General features: G+C 41.8%; 2 protein-coding genes across 2 annotated transcripts in view; one reads left to right on the top strand and one right to left on the bottom strand.

Annotated features, from left to right (window-relative positions):
- The window catches only part of LOC132261491 (uncharacterized), a 126,325-nt gene that overhangs the window by 32,092 nt on the left and 74,983 nt on the right, over positions 1-19,250 (bottom strand). The window lies entirely within an intron of this gene.
- On the top strand, positions 334-18,033 carry LOC132262565 (dual oxidase). Its single transcript, XM_059761863.1, has 12 exons — positions 334-511; positions 2,695-2,960; positions 8,867-8,947; positions 11,778-11,939; positions 12,160-12,552; positions 12,634-12,885; positions 12,943-14,225; positions 14,294-14,397; positions 14,466-15,284; positions 15,352-16,435; positions 16,744-16,872; positions 16,942-18,033. Exons 2-12 carry the CDS (start codon positions 2,849-2,851, stop codon positions 17,068-17,070), a joined length of 4,548 nt encoding a protein of 1,515 aa, XP_059617846.1. The 5' UTR covers positions 334-511; positions 2,695-2,848; the 3' UTR covers positions 17,071-18,033.

The following is a 19,250-nucleotide window of genomic DNA, read 5'->3' as shown; positions in this document are numbered from 1 at the left end:
TGCATCTCAGAGCAATAACGCTTGGAAGCTGCTCAGAATTCGGCAATTTCAGGTGCCATCGCGAATCGATTAAGCAACGCGTTCGGGTGATTTTAACGATCAACCATAAAGAGACACTTTCCGAGTCTCTAATCTGATCGGGCATCTACGATCTCGAGAGACTCCAACTCTGCTCCTGGCCACTCTTCAGCTGTCGGCAAGAGAGCCAGAGAGAGCACGGCTGAGAGTTTGGCACGTCTTGGGCACTCTCCTGGGCACAACGACAGGTTTTTCGCTCGAGCAAGTACCGTTAGGCGTGCTGGTGTGCAGCGGCCGGGTGGGGGCAGCGGCGCCGAAAAGGGGGCCCAGAGAGGGGATCTCTTGGAGTTGCGAGTGTCGGATTCTCCTCCAGAGACGGCAGTTGTGGATGAATCTCGATCGTGACCGGACACTCAGCGTTCAACGGCGTGTTTTCTGTTTCTGGTTTCCCAATATACCTCTCTCTCTCGCTGTCGACCAAGAGGCAAAAGTGGTTAGTGAATTTCTTGGCGAGTTGTTGTGGCCAAATTCCATCGTCACACCTCCTCGGACTGAAGAATTTGTGGTGAAAAAAATCGTGGCAAAATCTCGAGCATTTCCCTGTAGTTTTCCAAAAGTCGCTCACTCGCACCGCTCTCAGTCGTTTTGGCCTAAGCCCCCAGACAAACGGGATACGCCAGAGAGAGCCATGAGACTATGTGACAAGTTTGGATCATCTGTCAAGTGGTTCTTTTTGTAGAATAACGGTGCTCGCAGGCACTTTTCACTGGAGTGGCGAGCAGAAATTTTTGTGTGAAGCTCCATCTTAGCCACTATAAATAATAAAAGTACGTGATCCGACCATAAATTCACTGTGGAAGCTCCATCAACACTCACCATCGTGTTTTACACGTACATTGTTAATATATTTGAACGAAGTGAAAGAGAATTTTATAATATTTTACTTCACTTTTCATTTTCAACCGCACAAACACTGTGATATTAAGTGTGTTGAACATGAAAAATGCAACTTCTCTGTGAGCGCCGTTTTGGGAGCTGCAAAAATGTGGGCAAATGCAGAGAAAAAAAAAGTGTGAAATTGGACAGTTGTGTGAGAGAAATTGTGACACAATTTTTATTTCCCTTCTTCACCCAGCAAGATAGCGATTTATTTTTTTGTTTGGCTGCACTTCTTTCAACTACAAATCATTTTATTGTTGTTTGCGTTGAAATTTATGAAATATTAGTCACTGTGTTGTGAAACACATGTTTTCTTCCCAACTTGACCTTTAAAATCTTAATGCATTGCATTTCATAAAACATTTCTGAAACTCTTAATTGGCTCTTCCATGAGGGAATTTTACCAGCCATGCGACATCAATTTTAGCACAGCACTGTTTCCCTAGGAGATAAATTCTCTCCACACCTCGAAGCATCAATTATATTCTTGAGAAAAGCACGGGGAAAACGGTGAAAAGTCCATTGAATATGCCAATCAGTAGAATGAGTTTTTTCATCCCATCTCCGAAAGCTCGTAGAGGCGTTAAAAGCGAGCTGAAAGAGAGAAAAAAGATGCAATAAATTATACTTAATCCAGGTGTATTTCAATGAATCTAAAAATGGAATCAACAATTTTTGTGCGGCTCGAGCGCGCGCAATAAATTGTTTGATAAAAACTTTTACTTTCATTTTTATTCACTCCACACAGTTAGATATTTTGACTTTTATATTTGGTTTTTAATTAGTTTCGGTAGCTAAATTGCAAATGTCTTTGTTGCTGTTACTTCACATTTTTTCGAAGCTATTCGATCGCTTTTTCTCTCTTTCGCTCCTCTTTTCAAGTTTTTGGTGTCTAATATTGGCAATATGAACTGAAAAATATGGCAAAGATATTGCCGTGTGACCTCATTTTAGTGTAGTTTTTTCCCCCAGTTAATATTATAATCTTAATTATGGCAGTGCTTAGAGGAACTGTGCGCAAAGTGGCTGCAGATGCATGCCAAGGGAATTGAAAATTTTCCCATCTCTTAGCGAACTGGTCATTAAAATGAATTGTTTCTGAGGAAGATGATTGGGCGGGCAAAGGAGCCTCAATGGGCTGATGAATGTAATTTTGCTGGTAAAAGACACAGAGAGAGGCAAGAAGTCAATATAAAAGATTCCCCACTTCCTTTCCTCATTCAAAAACACACACACAATACAGTGCAAGTCGCTAAGATGCAAACACCTTTTGGTATTGCAAATCTTCGGAGAATGTGTTTTTCGGCAGATAAGTGAATTTGCATAAATTGCTAACTGCTGGATTTACGGAAAAAGTTTTTGATGAAATCTCTGTGAAAATGGACATTTTGTGAAGTAATAAGTCATTGTTTTGAATTAAAAATCAATTTTGACTATCATCTCGACTCACTATTGCTAGTGTTCACTGTAGTCTCTCCCAGAGACATGAATCGAAGAGATGAATCTTCGGTGTTACGTAAAGAAGACAAAACTTGCACAACACTTGAAGCAATCTCATGTATTTCTCTGCATGTCCATGGCGCTTCGGTAATGTTTTCTGCTAATTCATCCAACATAGCAATTAAACGGGGGACTTATCGTAATTTGAGCCACATAGACGAGGAGGTGGAGACGAATTGGCACACGAGATAGTAATTAAGTAGTTGGCAAGTGGTAAGAGTTTGCGCCCTTTTGCAGTTTGCTGACACCTTGATGTGAATGAGTGAGTGTGAAATGGTGTCCACGGAAGCGTGATCTCCATTAATTGTGATTAGGGCTGCTCGTCCACGTGAACTCCATCGCGGAGACAGTGCAAGATTTTGGTGGTGACACACAAGATAATGCTGTAAAGATGAATAATGTGTTGCTGGTTGTTTTTCCATGGCGAAGAAGAAGACCCGTTTGGCCACTTCTCCTGGCAACACTTGCCATCTTAGTCACATCGATCAGTGGAAATGAAGAAGGTGAGTTTTTGCAAAGTCCACAACTTATTTCCTCACCGCGTATTTCCCCCCTTGTGCACAATATGACCCACAGACCAGATCCTCAAAACTAATAGGTGTTAAAAAGCAACTACAATAATAGGTGAAAATATGCCGCAGATCACGCCTTTCTTCGTGCAAATAAAACTGGAAAAGAATTTATGATTATAGACGGACAATGTGAGCTCTGTTGCTAATTTCCGATACTCCGGCTCTCCTCTAGAGTTTACGTAAGACACGTAAGACTGGGAAATTCTGCGCTCACGGAAAGTCCATTTAATTTAAGAGACCATAAAAGTCAATCTTTAGTGCAATCAATTTGGAGTTTTGAAGATTAGGCGCCACGAAAACAGGGTTAGCCCTAGTTTTTGCGAGAAGCTTCTTTTTACCTAAATATTAGCCTCACGAGCTCCAAATTCCCAATCAAAACAGCATAAAAATATTAAGTCTTTATATCTCAATTAAGAGCGGATTTTAACATGACCGTGGGAAGGCCACAACATATTGAATATAATTGCCATATCAGAGATACACAATAATTGAATTACTTTAATTTAACATCATGTAGGTATTAAGTAATATTGGTTTTGTTTATTCTGACTTGAGTGCAGTATGCAAAAAAGTCGCACATCTTGAGAAACTCTTCTACACTCTCGGGAGGTACTTTCGGGATGTTAATGGTCGTGTTCAGTCATCAATGTGTTCATTTAAGAGTCACTCTCGCGATGGCAAATATTCATGCTGAGGGAGATTTTCTCAGGCGCGAGGAGGAAAAAGGCAAACAGTGAGTGGTTTATTGAAGTTTTGCCTGCCAAAATGCACGCATTAACCATAATTGTGTGATGTCGACGGAAAAAAGTGACCATTTAAGGTGATACTCATTTAAGAGCAGACTAATTATTTTACATTTTACTGGAACAGAAGCTCCGATCACCTGTGCTGCGGTTAAATTGGCACTTTGGTTAATTAATCTTGTGTCTATACGGTTAATTTGTAAATGAAATCTCACATTCATTATGTCATTGTATCACTGTCACGCACATTAACACGATATTATTTATTGTCACTCTATCTTGGCGTTGGATTTCTACAAAATTGGGTCAGTAGCGAAACTGTGAGTGACCAACGAGTCTAATGATATCATGCTTATGAATCTCAAAAGCCAATATCTCAGCGGACAGCGCATGAGTTCTTGGTCAATCTGGGCTAAGTCAACTTGGCTGAGGCAGGATTTTTGATATCATTCAAAGGTAATTACAGGGTATTCAGACAGTATTTGGAAGTAATTTCTGTTTCTCTTTGCCAAAGAGAAACCATGAAAGATACACAAAAGAGTTTGAACTCAGATAGTCTTCTTCAATGGACAAAAAGTGTTGTCAAGGTGTGTTTGCTCTTCTTGAGATGCCCTCATCATGGCTGATGTTGTTCGTTGACAAAAATCAATTAAGCATACAAGTGAAAACACTTTAATGAATAATCGGCGAATTAAGGCCAAGACTCGTGTAAGTTGCACCATTATTAAATAATAATTATGAGCAATAAACATTTCTCATTGGATTTCTAATGGGCATAATATAGTCTTTTTTTATGCGCGATCCCCTCATCTTTCGGACACATCAAAACCCCACAAGAAGTGATCACACACAATCGAATCGGCGAATGATGATAATAAAAAAGTGGATCGGGTTAGGCAATGGCTCAAGGTAAATATGGTCAAGCATTAAAAGTGAATCAGTGTGTCTATCGTCAATTCTTCCCACTGTCTGCTTAATGTTCTTCGGAGCTAAACACGAATTAAATGGGATGATTTGCGGGAAAAAATGCGCGCCTTTATTGGCAAAAGATCGATGAACTGCTGATATGACATCCGAATATTACATTGCTTTGAAAAGACCTTTTGTGGGGAGATTCTATTATTAGCTTTTAATCGTGATATCCCCCTTCCTCGCCCATCAAACGTCTGTCACCTGCTGATTGTTCTTCCAACTCTGTATATCCCGGATGTGAGGCTTTTATGTGATTGTTGAGGAAAAATTTGCACCATCAGACGCGAGATGCTGAATGCTAATTTATGTGACTATTTCTAGAGTTACAATGATGCGGTGGTCTTAAGAAAATGCATCAGACATTCTTCTACGCTATTCCGAGTCCGTCTTGGACGTCTTGAAGAGTTTGAAGGAAATATTTTAACTTCTGCGCAAATTTTCGTCAATCGTTCTTAATTACGTACTTCATGTTGAGGATAAGGATCGATATTAGTTTGCAAATTTATTCTTTGACTTTCTAAACAGAAGATTGTTACTGCGTCTCAATGTCTCATTCTTCACGATTTAGTTGTGCTGAGGCAATCTCATTTGGTCTCTCTAAATATTTGCGATCTGCAAACTGAGCGAAATCTATGTAGAATTGGTGGAATTCAGAGAAAGAATGCCAATAATTGACACATGAATTTTAAAGATCCCGCGTCTCATGACATTTAATGGGCATTTGTGGAATAATTGACCTGGAATGTCCAAGCATCGGTCAGTGTTGTATTTTTGGTCCATTTCATTAAAATAAATTTGCCGCGAGAGCAAAAAGTGTCTTGTGGGCTGTGAGACAGAATCGTCAGCGGTCCGAATCCAACCTTGGGATCACCCAAGCAATTTGTAACACGTGGCCAGAGATATCACCTGTGAGATTGAAAGTGAATTCATTATATGGGATGGCGAGGTAATTAAGTCAATTAGAGTTTAAATAGAAACACATTTGCTGAACATCAGGATTTCTCGAGATTCGCGCATCTCATTAGCAATTATGCTTCTCAGCTGGAGACAATTTGCACGATTGTGAAGAGGGTGTGTGTTGGATTTGCTTGTGCCCAGAAGCGACCGTGTCGAATTGGAGATGGTAGTAAAATTTGCAATTATCCTTCATTACGGGCGGCATTGTTTGCGCCCGTTGGAGGCGGAAAGTGGCGGTTTTTCTATTGACTCTCCGAGGCGGAATCAGCAGAGATCGCGACTTCTCGCCTCTTGAGCTGCGTCTTCCTGCATTTTGAGATCAAACAGAGAGACGTGGAGAGCAGGCGAAGACATAAATTCACGATGAGCTATCTCACCTTCACATACCACAGACATTTTATAATGAATACAAACCCAGAAGCTTCGTGAATTACACCAAGTGACGACATCAAATGAGCGAATTGTGATCATTGGCAAAACACCTGAAAATTTCCATCAAGAGTGTAGCATCTCGCGTATAATCACCAACTTGTTACCATCCATAAGATAAACAACAAGTGGTAGGTGAGAAATGGCTTTTACATCACCGCACGGCACTTCTGCGTGGCTGAAGAGAGTGATCGGGAAAAAACATGCTAAATGTCCCCCCAAAAGATAAGCGCCCAGAGAGTGCGTAAAAGGAGAAGAAATTTCCATCAAAAGTGTGCCAAAAAGTCACTCTTTTCGTGAAAGGCCGACATGCTTGAAATTTTTTCATTCATCGGCCAGTAATCGCATTTTCCAACTGCTCTACGACATGAAAATGCGCCGACGTGTGGGTTTGCTCAAAATGAAAAGGTACCTCTTGACGATGCAGTCACTCGAGGCAAAAGTGTCGCAATTGATGATGGATGATTATTTGAAGCAGCTTGAGTTTCTGAGGACACTTTCGACCTCACTGCCATACACTTTGCACGGCAAACAGACAGATAATCACAATATCATTATGATTCATATTCTCCGATACTCCGCATGGGTGTTAGATTGACGAAGAAAACAGTGCCGCGAGCCTTCGATGGACGATCACAATCAACAAGACGGAATTTCGGAATTAAGTTGAAGAGATGCTCCTAAAATGCGTGTCAAATTTGTGATGTGCATAAACTTAAGGGCTTCAAATAAACATTTATGACGCCTTTCAGCGTTAAATGGGCTAAAATTGTTTACAATATTCCACGTAAACCGGTAAATGTAACCTTTATCATAAATTAAAGTGGCAATCTATCACTCTCGATCTAAATGGGATTTCTTATATGCGATAGCACAAGCGCGGTGTACTTAATATTCATAAAATGCGTGCATTTACTTACTGAAGGGATTATCTGCGTAAATTGACATGAAGGACGGCGCTTTTTCTCTGTCTCAGACAAACCAGACAAATTTGATCGAGTTTTTTCCTCCCCGAAATATTTAATTCACGCACGAAACGAGTTGGTACTTGAGATATCTGGGAATTGTTGGACACAAAAAAGATGTTACCAAGATAAATTGATCTCTTTCGATATTGCCAAAAGTGAATCGCGCGCACTACTTGAGAAGAATCCCGTCGTGACCAATTAAAATTTATCTCTCATCTCGAAATCACATGATGTTTTCATTACTCATCAAGCAGATGTGGAAGTCACAAGATTCGCAGATTCTTTTCTTTTGCTTTTTTATTGTGCGGCAGAGAGAGAGAAAAAAGCGTTTGGCAGAAAATTATGGTGTGTATAAAAATTGTATGCAAAATTCTAATCAAATACGCAGACGTCAGAGGAGAATCACCTTGGTGGCAATGGCAAGAGTGAAACAGTGAGAAATACCACGAGGGTTCGTCGCCGAAGCGCTCAAGTCTTTTGTCTCTCATTCACGAAAAATGGTGTCTCAAATTAGATGCAGATCAATTAACATTTTTTCTCACAAATACAGAGCATGAAAAAACGTGCATTTGGAGTATTTTTTCTTAGCAAGAGACATTATGTAGTCTCTTTTTCGTAAATTATAATGAAAATGCAATAAAAGTTGAAAAGGTCAGAGTTAATTTTTGCGTGAATGACAAAAAAACCCTTGCTTTTTTGGCTTTTCAGTTCGCAATACGATCGCGAGCAAATGTTTAATCTGCTAACAAACCCGTTCTGAAAGTTCACTGATAGATGAGATATTTTTAACATTTCTTCAATTTGTGGCCAAAGCGTGGTTTCTTTGTCACTGGGGGATTTTTTGTCCCAGAAAAGAGTATAAATTGCGGTTTTCTCGGTTTACTCACGCGGTGTGATTGCTTAGAGAGAGAAAACATGTCTCAACTTACATTTCAGCTCATTTAATAAATATTCTGAAATGGAGTTAAAATTTAAACATGTGTCACGCACAGAATGTAGAACATTGTATGGAATGGAGTTATTAAATTGCATTCTGACATTGACAAGATTAATTGTAAATCGATCGCATTTTTTGCAGCGCAACAGAAATCTCTACCTAGCAATTTCTTCAAGTATAGAATTTGCACAGCAGAGCTAAATTAACGAATTAATGAATTAATGAATTTAATTAATGAGATGTGGAGTTATAATGGCTGCTTAAAGTGTGTGTTTTTCACTGAAAATGAATCCACGTGAGGGAAAAGGTAAAAAAAGGCCGCCATGGCAAATTTGTGACCATCAGCGTGTTAAAGTCTTAGGATGTTTAATTAATTTGTGGCCAGTCTTTCGCATTCATTTGCACAGAAATCCTCATGGCTGGCAATAATGTGTGACACGACCTTCAGGTCTTTGGCGAACATGCGTCTTCGTGATTTTAATTAATCCCACGAGCTTCACAGAGCATGTCAAACTACATGAAGCTCCACTCAAGTGATCTTAACATCCCAAATAGGTATTTTATGCAATTTACACGGCTCCAGACCGGGACATGTGGCGTGATCTGATTCTAGATTGCATAAATAAGCGGGGTTGTCTTGTGACTACATACATCAGGTTCTTGGTTTTCCTCAACCAGTGCAAAAAATACGGGTAATTCGAGCGAATCATTGGGAAACCATTTGCATGGTGATAGCCATAAAATCCCAGCAGTTGTTTGTGATATCAACTTGATCGACTAATCAATATCGTGCGTGATTAACCCACTTTTTCTCATTTTTTTTTGCTGCAGAAAAAATCCTGAGTCACACCGAAAAGCAGCGATACGATGGATGGTACAATAACTTGGCACATCCCGATTGGGGTTCTGTTGGTGAGTAATGAAAAATGCCACTTCTAAGCCACATCGAGAGGCCGATGCAAAAAGAGAGCGCTGCGTCACGAAGAGATATGCAAGGCTGAGAGTGTAAGGAATTCCACGCGGGAGAAAAAAAGAATTGGAACAGAATTGCTTTATTAATCGCGACTAAAAGCATAAATTTGTGCTGATTTTTCACTTTTATGCCCTTTTTATGCAATACCGCGCAATGCATAAATTCACTTTTATGCCCTCCCCAAATGATATATCATTTGGCCGCCTTATTGCTGCACTTATGCGCTGGCGATCACGTAATTAATTATCAGATGCGGGAGATGAAGACCAGGCTAAAGGAAAGAGACAGTTTTGGAGCCACAAGTTAATAATTCCTCCGGCGCAAATTGCTTCAGGTTTTCATTGAGATTTATTATGCGAACATTCTTTTCTCTTGGTCGTTTTTATTCGCACGAAATTACCGTCGAACAAAATGCTTTTAATACAACGTGACAATTATTTATAAGTGTTCGCGGATTGGTTATAATTTTTTCGTTGGCAGACCTATTGGAACGCATAAATTATTAATTTTCCACTCTGACTCAAAAATCTCGTCCAATTTGAGACCTCCTTGTCCAATTAATAAAGCCCGACAGAATGTTACAGTTTCAATTTGGCGCACAGTGGACGGGAAATTTATTATTCCACTCTGGGCGAGCATTAATTTGGCGTGGTAGAAATGTATTCAAATTTATGCACTTGTTGCCTTCTTGATTCGCTTTTTTTCTAGATCACGCGCATTTTTTTTCGTCAGTTTGCAAGAAGTAAAAGAAGCAGAAATTTATTCAAATGGACAGGATATTTATATTTAGCATTCCGCAAGTTTAACTAATTTGGATCAGCCAGAATAACATATTGAGATGGAAAGTGATTTGTTTGACTTTTGCTTTGAGCATAAACAAATTTTCTCTACACGAATCAGTCAAATTGCATAAATTATGCCTGCTATGTTGTGAGACATATTGATCAATTACATTGGCATCTTAGAGAAATACATCTCGAATCACAATTAATGTCTTTTGCGAATTTATCCATCTGTTGCTGTTTATTTATCTGCGATATAAATGTGAGTAATGTCTCTCGAAAATCCAATAAAACACATGATTTACGATTCGCTCGTCATTATTCATGCAGTGCCCAAAGTGGAATCATAAATTTCGTCGCGAGTGTAAAATTCAATATTGGTGAAATTGAACTTTAATTTATTCCTCAGTGTCTCTCAATTAATCAAGAATGTAATGTTATGAAACGCGATATTATGTGGGAAATTAAGGTGACCAAAACCCGGATTCAATTCGCACAATTGTGAGTAATCGCGATGGCGAGTAAAAAGTATGGCTTAATTGTGATGGATAACTCGATGATGTCAATTGACAAACGAGATCCGTTTCCCAGATACAGCAATTTTCAATTAATTTTCTCATAAACTCGCAAAGACTGTTGAGGAAGGCGAGAGTGAGGAAAAAAGTGAGTGAAGCAATTTTGACGCAGAACTAGTCCAATGGCAGCAAGAACAGAAGCTCAATGAGCCACTTCCTATTCGCCAATTGTAGGCACTTCAAATAAAATTTATTGCTATTGCTATGCCGCTTTTTTTTGCCACGCAGACCGATTGTGATCTGCAAAGCTCGACTTTGATGGTCTGGCGAAACTCGTGGTTCGCACTTTTTTTGCTGCTCTGCTATCGACACATGTAAAAAATTGCACGAACCACATGGAGTGAATAGATTGCCTCACTGTGCTCGAGAAAGACCAAGGAGGAAAGGTGAAAAAGAGTGGCTAGAAGTCAAATTTAAACAGCGGCGAGATGTTTCAATCTCATAAAGCGAAGCGCGCGAGTTGAAGTAATTTCCTGGAAAATTACCCACTTAAAGTGTCCATTAAAAGGTTCTTGTTTGGAAGAAGAGCAACTTGATGAAGGCACGGAAGTGGCTCAATTGGAGATTTATTATGTGTCTTGTGCTGGATCTCTTTCAAAATTAATTGCTCAATAAAACACCTGTTTATGCAAATTAATTAATCTATTAGCTTGGCTCCTTATGAAATTCATTCGACTGTCCATATTTAATTTTATTACTTCTTCGCTCAACTTTAGAGCCAAAGCAAGAGCATTCCATAAGACACACGCTGATGAGGAAGAAGGAAAAGAGTGGCAATGAGTGAATTTGCCAGCACTCGAAGGCGGCGTGCATGAGCAATGCGACAGATTGACATTGAGAAACCCTAGACGGAAAAGAGTTCCTTAAGACTGTGTAGTTAGAAAATTATTAGCATTTGCATTTCAATTCATAAAATTGCGAAAGACATTTATAATCATTTAGGAAAACGGGGAAAATTAATTAGAGGGTAACTTTACGCATTTTCTAATTGATTGGTGGTGGAGAAACGGAGTTGAAAAGTAAAATCTACGCTATTGCGTATAAAACATATTGATAGACGAATGTCATTTATTTATAATATAATTTTTGAGAAGTTATGAAAGAATAGGCAATTTCCTGACAAATTATTCTGAGCAGCAGTTGAGAAATTTCACGCTGAAGTGTATTGGAAAAGGCAGTGTAAGAAGCGTCAAAGTCAAGATCACTCATAAGTGGTTGATTGATATTGCTGTGTCGTTTTTGCTCCTTGTCAATTTTTGCTGCGGGGATAAAAAGCGTGACCCTCTTCGTCTCATCGCGTCTTCGGCTCTCTTTTTGCGGAAACATCCGTCACTTGAAGGAAGTGTGCGGATTATCGGACCAATTAATTATCCGCTGAAATGGTCTTAATGGTCTTTTTTCTTACCCCGCAGATACTCACCTGGTGAGAAAGGCTCCGTCTGCTTATTCGGATGGTGTCTACGCACTGGCCGGCGCCAATCGGCCATCTCCAAGAAGACTGAGTAGGTTATTTATGCGTGGCGTCGATGGATTAGCCTCCAAGTCAAATAGAACGGCGATTTTGGCTTTCTTCGGTAAGTCAATTCATCTCCTTGAGGTCGACTCTCAAGTGTTTTGCTTGGGATTTATGACAAGGTGTCGAGATGATGATTAAGTCTGCACTTAAAAATTGTGTATGGACAATAATATTTTTCCGCGTTAAACTCATTAAGTACCTGTGTTTATGCTTGTGCATGGCGATTCTGGGAATTTGTGTGATGTAAGAGATTAGTGAGAGAGTTTACCATGTTGCAGGCCAAGTCGTTACCAATGAAATCGTGATGGCTTCGGAGTCGGGCTGCCCAATTGAGATGCACCGCATTGAGATTGAGAAATGTGATTATATGTATGACAAGGAGTGTCGAGGCGACAAGTACATTCCATTCCATCGGGCGGCGTACGACAGGGACACCGGCCAGAGTCCCAATGCGCCGCGAGAGCAGATCAACCAGATGACGGCCTGGATTGATGGCAGCTTCATTTACAGCACTTCCGAAGCGTGGCTCAATGCCATGCGATCCTTCCACAACGGCACCCTGCTCACCGACCACACAGGCCAGATGCCCGTGAGGAACACCATGCGCGTGCCACTGTTCAACAATCCCGTGCCGCATGTCATGAGAACGCTCAATCCAGAGCGACTCTTCTGTAAGTCTTTCCGTTGGTCGGTGGCTTTTGAAGCGCCAGTTTTGCCTACATCGCGGCTGTTAACACTTCTTATATTTGCAGTACTCGGAGATCCGCGAACAAACCAGAACCCAGGGCTTCTCTCGTTCGCCATCCTATTCTTCAGGTGGCACAATGTGTTGGCGCGCAGGATCAAGAAGCAACATCCTACGTGGACGGATGAGGACATTTTCCAGCGCGCTCGAAGGATTGTCATTGCTTCTCTGCAGAATATCATCCTCTATGAGTACCTTCCAGTTTTCCTGGACGTCGAGATTCCGCCCTACAAGGGTTACCTGCAAGACACGCATCCTGGTAATGACTGAGTACGGAATTGTTTTACATCGTTAGTAATCTTAACTTCGTTTTCAGGCGTTAGTCACATGTTCCAATCAGCGGCTTTCCGCTTCGGTCACACCATGATTCCTCCTGGCTTCTATCGTCGCGATGGGAAATGCAAGTATCGCACCACTGCTATGGGTTATCCTGCTGTGAGATTGTGCACGACTTGGTGGGATTCGAACGAAGCTCTGTCCATCACCAGCATTGAGGAGATCCTCATGGGTCTCTCATCGCAGATCGCTGAGCGGGAAGATGCTGTCCTGTGCACGGATGTCAGGGACAAGCTATTCGGCCCGATGGAGTTCACCAGAAGAGACTTGGGTGCTTTGAATATCATGCGCGGGAGAGACAATGGATTGCCCGACTACAACACTGCGAGGGCGGCTTTCAAGCTGCCGAGAGTGAAGGAGTGGAAAGACATCAACCCCCAGTTCTTCGAGAAGCACCCGGAAGTGATGGGACTGCTCGTGTCGGCGTACAGCAATCGCCTGGACAATGTGGATGTGTACGTGGGTGGAATGCTGGAGTCAGATGGAAAGCCCGGCGAACTCTTTTCAGCCGTGATAGTTGAGCAATTCACGAGAATTCGAGATGCTGATCGTTTCTGGTTTGAGAATGAAGAAAATGGAATTTTCACAGCAGAAGAGATTGCAGAACTGAGGAAAATCACTCTGTGGGACATTATTGTGAATGCCACGGACATCAAACCGGATGAGATTCAGAGGAACGTCTTCAAGTGGGTTACAGGAGATCCTTGTCCTCAGCCCATGCAATTGAATGCGTCTGAATTGGAGCCTTGCAGTTATCTCCAGGGCTTCGATTACTTCTCCGGCAGCGAACTCACTTTTATATATGTGTGTGTCTTCCTGGGTTTCGTGCCTATCCTCTGCGCTGCAGCCGGATATGGGGTTGTGAAGCTGCAGAACAGCAAGAGGAGGAAGCTGAAGATACGCCAGGAGACACTCCGCAACAAGGCCAACCATAAGGGATCTGTGGACAAAATGATCGCTCGCGAGTGGCTCCATGCGAATCATAAGCGTCTCGTTACGGTGAAATTTGGCCCAGAAGCCGCGATCTACACAGTAGATCGCAAAGGTGAAAAACTACGAACGTTCAATCTGAAGAATGTGGATTTAGTCACAGTGGAGGAATCCCAGTCTAACTACTCCCAAAAGAGACCATACATTCTCCTGCGAGTGCCAAATGATCACGATCTCGTCCTGGAGCTGGAGTCAATCACTCAGCGCAGGAAGTTCGTGAAGAAACTCGAAGACTTCCTCATTTTGCATAAGAAGGAACTGGCAATAACTGAGGTGAGTAATGATATTGAGGAGATTCGATGGAGATTTACGAATGCATGAAATGAATTTCTGTTCTTCAGGCCAATCGCGATATAATGCTTGCGAAGGCGGAAACCAGGGAGAGACGTCAGAAGCGACTTGAGTACTTCTTCAGGGAAGCATATGCTTTAACATTTGGCTTGAAGTAAGTGTGTTGGAAAAAATTACATTGCACATTTTGATTTTGACTGTCTTTTATTTGTCTTAAATCAGGCCAGGAGAACGGCGTCGTCGCTCAGATGTCTCATCGGACGGAGAAGTGATGACTGTGATGAGAACCAGCCTCTCCAAGGCTGAATTCGCCTCGGCTCTGGGCATGAAATCCGACGATATGTTTGTGAGAAAGATGTTCAACATCGTGGACAAGGATCAGGATGGACGAATCTCCTTCCAGGAATTTCTCGAGACCGTGGTGCTTTTCTCACGTGGCAAAACGGAGGACAAGCTCCGCATCATCTTCGACATGTGCGATAATGACCGCAATGGTGTGATTGACAAGGGAGAGTTGAGTGAAATGATGAGATCCCTCGTGGAGATTGCGCGCACCACAAGTCTGGGTGATGATCAGGTGACGGAACTGATTGATGGCATGTTCCAAGATGTTGGCCTGGAGCACAAGAATCACCTGACATACCAAGACTTTAAGCTGATGATGAAGGAGTACAAGGGAGAGTTTGTGGCCATTGGACTGGATTGCAAGGGGGCCAAACAGAACTTCCTGGACACGTCCACCAATGTTGCCCGCATGACTTCCTTCCACATTGAGCCAATGATGGACTCACGGCGCCATTGGTTACTCGAGAAGTGGGATTGCTACACGACATTCCTGGAGGAGAATCGCCAGAACATCTTCTACCTGTTCTTGTTCTACGTGATCACCATTGTGCTGTTCGTTGAGCGATTCATTCACTACTCCTTCATGGCGGAGCACACGGATTTGAGGCACATTATGGGAGTGGGAATTGCGATCACGAGAGGCTCAGCGGCTTCGCTGTCCTTCTGCTACTCTCTTTTGCTCCTCACGATGTCTAGGTTGGTTGAATGTTGTTGGATTCCCTCAATTCATCACTGTAACATTTCGAATGTTTCACTTTTTCAGAAACCTGCTGACGAAGTTGAAGGAATTCCCCATTCAACAGTACATTCCTCTGGACTCTCACATTCAATTCCACAAGATCGCTGCGTGCACTGCCCTTTTCTTCTCTCTGCTTCACACCGTGGGTCACATTGTGAACTTCTATCACGTGTCCACGCAGAGCATAGAGAATCTTCGCTGCCTCACACGTGAAGTTCACTTTACCTCAGACTACAAACCCGACATCAGCTTCTGGCTCTTCCAGACCGTCACTGGCGTCACTGGTGTGATCCTCTTCATCACCATGTGCATCATATTTGTCTTTGCTCATCCCACGATCAGGAAGAAGGCGTATAAGTTCTTCTGGAACATGCACTCGCTCTTCGTGCTACTGTACATTCTCTGCCTCATTCACGGACTGGCCAGACTCACAGGACCGCCGAGGTTCTGGCTGTTCTTTATCGGTCCCGGGGTGGTTTACACGCTGGACAAGATCGTGTCTCTGAGGACAAAGTATATGGCGTTGGATGTGATGGAGACGGATCTGTTGCCGTCGGATGTGATCAAGATCAAATTCTATCGGCCACCCAATCTGAAATACCTCTCTGGACAGTGGGTGAGACTCTCCTGCACAGCCTTCCGGCCTCACGAGATGCACAGCTTCACCCTCACCTCGGCTCCGCACGAGAACTTCCTCAGTTGTCACATCAAGGCTCAGGGCCCGTGGACGTGGAAGCTGCGCAACTACTTCGATCCGTGCAACTACAACCCCGAGGAACAGCCGAAGATTCGCATTGAGGGACCCTTCGGCGGCGGAAATCAGGATTGGTACAAATTCGAGGTGGCCGTGATGGTGGGCGGCGGCATCGGCGTCACTCCCTATGCGTCCATCCTCAACGATTTAGTCTTCGGCACCAGTACAAATCGCTACTCTGGCGTGGCCTGCAAGAAAGTCTACTTCCTCTGGATCTGCCCGTCGCACAAGCACTTCGAGTGGTTCATCGACGTGCTGCGCGATGTGGAGAAGAAGGATGTGACGAATGTCCTCGAGATCCACATCTTCATCACGCAGTTCTTCCACAAATTCGATTTGAGAACAACAATGCTGGTGAGTTGTCCAGTGTCACATCATTTAGTACACTCAATGCAAACATGCCGTGGACTTTGTGTAATTATGTGCATATCTTTAACATAATATCTCCGTGGCATTCGCTCGCGATGGGTTGATGAAGTTGTCGTGATTTTTATTAGCCAAGGCAAAACTCGAGACTTTTAAGGTGTGATTTGGTAACACTTCACGCTATCGGAGAGATAAAAATACATAAAAAAAATCTGTCCCTTCAAATTGGGATGCAATAAAATAAATTAGAAATGAAATTGTATGTAACTGATGTGTTGTATGTTGTATCTTTTCAGTATATCTGCGAGAATCACTTCCAGCGCCTATCGAAAACGTCCATGTTCACGGGTTTGAAGGCTGTTAATCACTTTGGGCGCCCAGATATGTCGAGTTTTCTCAAATTTGTACAAAAGAAGCATTCTTATGTGAGTAATTTGGGTGGATTTTCCACACAGCGAATGTGTCGTAATGTTGTTTTCCTCTGCAATTTGCAGGTGTCGAAAATTGGTGTCTTCTCCTGTGGACCACGTCCGCTCACGAAAAGTGTCATGTCTGCCTGTGATGAGGTCAATAAGGGCCGCAAACTGCCCTACTTCATTCACCACTTTGAGAATTTTGGTTAGTGTTGTTGTGCAAGTAATTAGGTATGTTTTTTTTCCATTGATCGCAGTAAATTTTAGGAATGATGTGTTTATAAAATTAGGAGATTTAGAGATGAAGAAGCAACGATTTTTTTTGTATAAATTCCTCAATTTAATTTATTTCTTTTTTATGGCAATTTTTACATTTATCAATTACGTTAATTTGTAGTTATTGCTATTAGGTTTACATTTGTAATTTTTTTTTATATAGACAACGCTGTAAACAAACGAATCGAATGATTTTTATTAAAGTGAGGAGAGTTGAAGCGAAAGAAGATTGAGTGCATGTTTTCTTCTCTCTTCTGATATGCTCGGGATTTATGATGCTAAATTGATCATTAATAGCAGCTGAAGAAGCGCGCAAAATCACCTGTTTTGAGAAGCAACATTGCGGGCTATACGATCCGCGAGCGAGACTATCATATATTAATATGTAACTATTCAGGCCATGGACGGACAAACATTATTTAATGGCATGTTGAATGCTTTTTACACACACTTTATTCGCCAATAATAATTATAAATATGGGATATTTAATAACTAAATGCATAATGCTATGATGCTTCTTTCGCGCTGATGCTTCACGTCTGGAGAGAAAAAAAAAAATCTCTTAAACGAATTCCACAAGCACAGTGAATGATTGATGAATGAGAGGCTTTTTTGCCCACCAAAATATTCCACACAAGTGTCGTGGCATAAAGGTAGTTTTCAGTGAAAGTTTGGCGCCGCCACGAGGAGAAGGAATAAAAACTTGGTCGATTGAAAGTGGAAGAAAAAAAGAATGGCGCACACAAAAGAAAACACTCCATTTGAGCTGTTATATTGAGAACTGAGAAAAATCATTCCGCCAATACGCTAATTTATCACATCACAAAAAGTGTCTTGTATCGCATTGCGTCGCTTTGCCTTTTTTTGTGAACTGCCTCTGAGCTAATATATGGAATAAAAAGGTGACTTGGACTCTCTTCTCTCAACTTTCTTCAACATCGCAGTTATTATGCAAGTCTGCTTGGCTTTTGAAGAAATGAACTGAGGCCTATCTCGTTGTCTCATTCGCCGTCTTCTCTCGCCTTCTCGCACTGAGAGAGATCTCATTGCAGTGGAGTTGAATGGAGCATAGATAGTGATCATTTATTAATTTATCGACCATGAGCATAGCAAATATCACGAATCTTCACTGAGAATGTCGGGTTCGTCGTTTATTTCGATGGAGTTTTTCGTTTCAATTCCTGCAAAATCAGTGGAAATGCTTTGAAATTAAACACATCTTCACTTATTTACAAAACATCAAACTCAATATCACTTTGCACTACTTATTAGCGCTTTGAATCTCCGATCTATGAAATGCCTCAGAGTGGAAAAGCAACTCTTCACCTCCGGCCAAATACAAAGTGTTGTAGTGCTGGTAAAAAATTAAATAATTCATTCGCAATTTTCAAACAATAAATCCAACAATTGCCTGTGAAATTATTCCTCCATGTGAATTTTAACATGACTCTTTCCATACACCAACACAATACATCGTCTTGAGAGCCGCGGCTCTCCACAAATCCTCAGCTGGTGCGGATTCACGTCTCTGTGCCACTGGATTGAGAGAGCGAGAGTCTCAATTTCGCTTTCATCACCCAGCATTTTGCTTTCAGTTGCCACTCGGACGCTTACCTGTGCAGATTTCGCGAATCGTTGCTGGGAAGAGTGCTTGTGAGTGCATAGTTTGATGTACTATTTCCCCGAGCCAGTTAGTCTCCTCTTAATTACCCTCCACTTCCAACTCCTCCGCAATGCCACGCGATTGGGCAATGGAATTATGGAAATGAGCTGTGCTGGGGACTTGTGATAAAAATAAGTGCGGGTGGATTTATTTTGAAATAATTGCCGCCTCAAATTGCACATTACATATGTGAGAGATAGATGAATTTCGAGCTAATGCGAATGGAATAGAGACACTGAGCCGTGCTGAGTTGAAAAGTCTTGATTTATGGACTTTTTAATTGTGATTTATCATTGAGATCCCTTGCGAAACATCGCGAGATCTTGAATTTTTTTTCTCTGACGCGCACACCTCAAGTCTGTACCAAAGGTGCCTCTTTTTTCTTGGTGCTTCGCAAGTGTTACAACTCATGTGTTTATGGAAATATCCATCGAGTGAAAAGTTCCATTA

This window comes from Phlebotomus argentipes, unplaced genomic scaffold, assembly GCF_947086385.1.
Source record: "Phlebotomus argentipes unplaced genomic scaffold, Phlebotomus argentipes genome assembly contig_15, whole genome shotgun sequence".
Lineage (NCBI taxonomy): Eukaryota > Metazoa > Arthropoda > Insecta > Diptera > Psychodidae > Phlebotomus > Phlebotomus argentipes.
Note: the sequence above shows the minus strand (reverse complement) of the source record. Positions and strands in the feature narration are given on the sequence as shown.

Coding starts and splice junctions, on each gene's coding strand:
- LOC132262565 (XM_059761863.1), top strand. CDS start 2,849: ATGAATAATGTGTTGCTGGTTGTTTTTCCATGGCGAAGAAGAAGACCC. Junction 14,398..14,465: donor GCTTTAACATTTGGCTTGAA/GTAAGTGTGTTG, acceptor GTCTTAAATCAG/GCCAGGAGAACGGCGTCGTC. Junction 16,873..16,941: donor TACAAAAGAAGCATTCTTAT/GTGAGTAATTTG, acceptor TGCAATTTGCAG/GTGTCGAAAATTGGTGTCTT.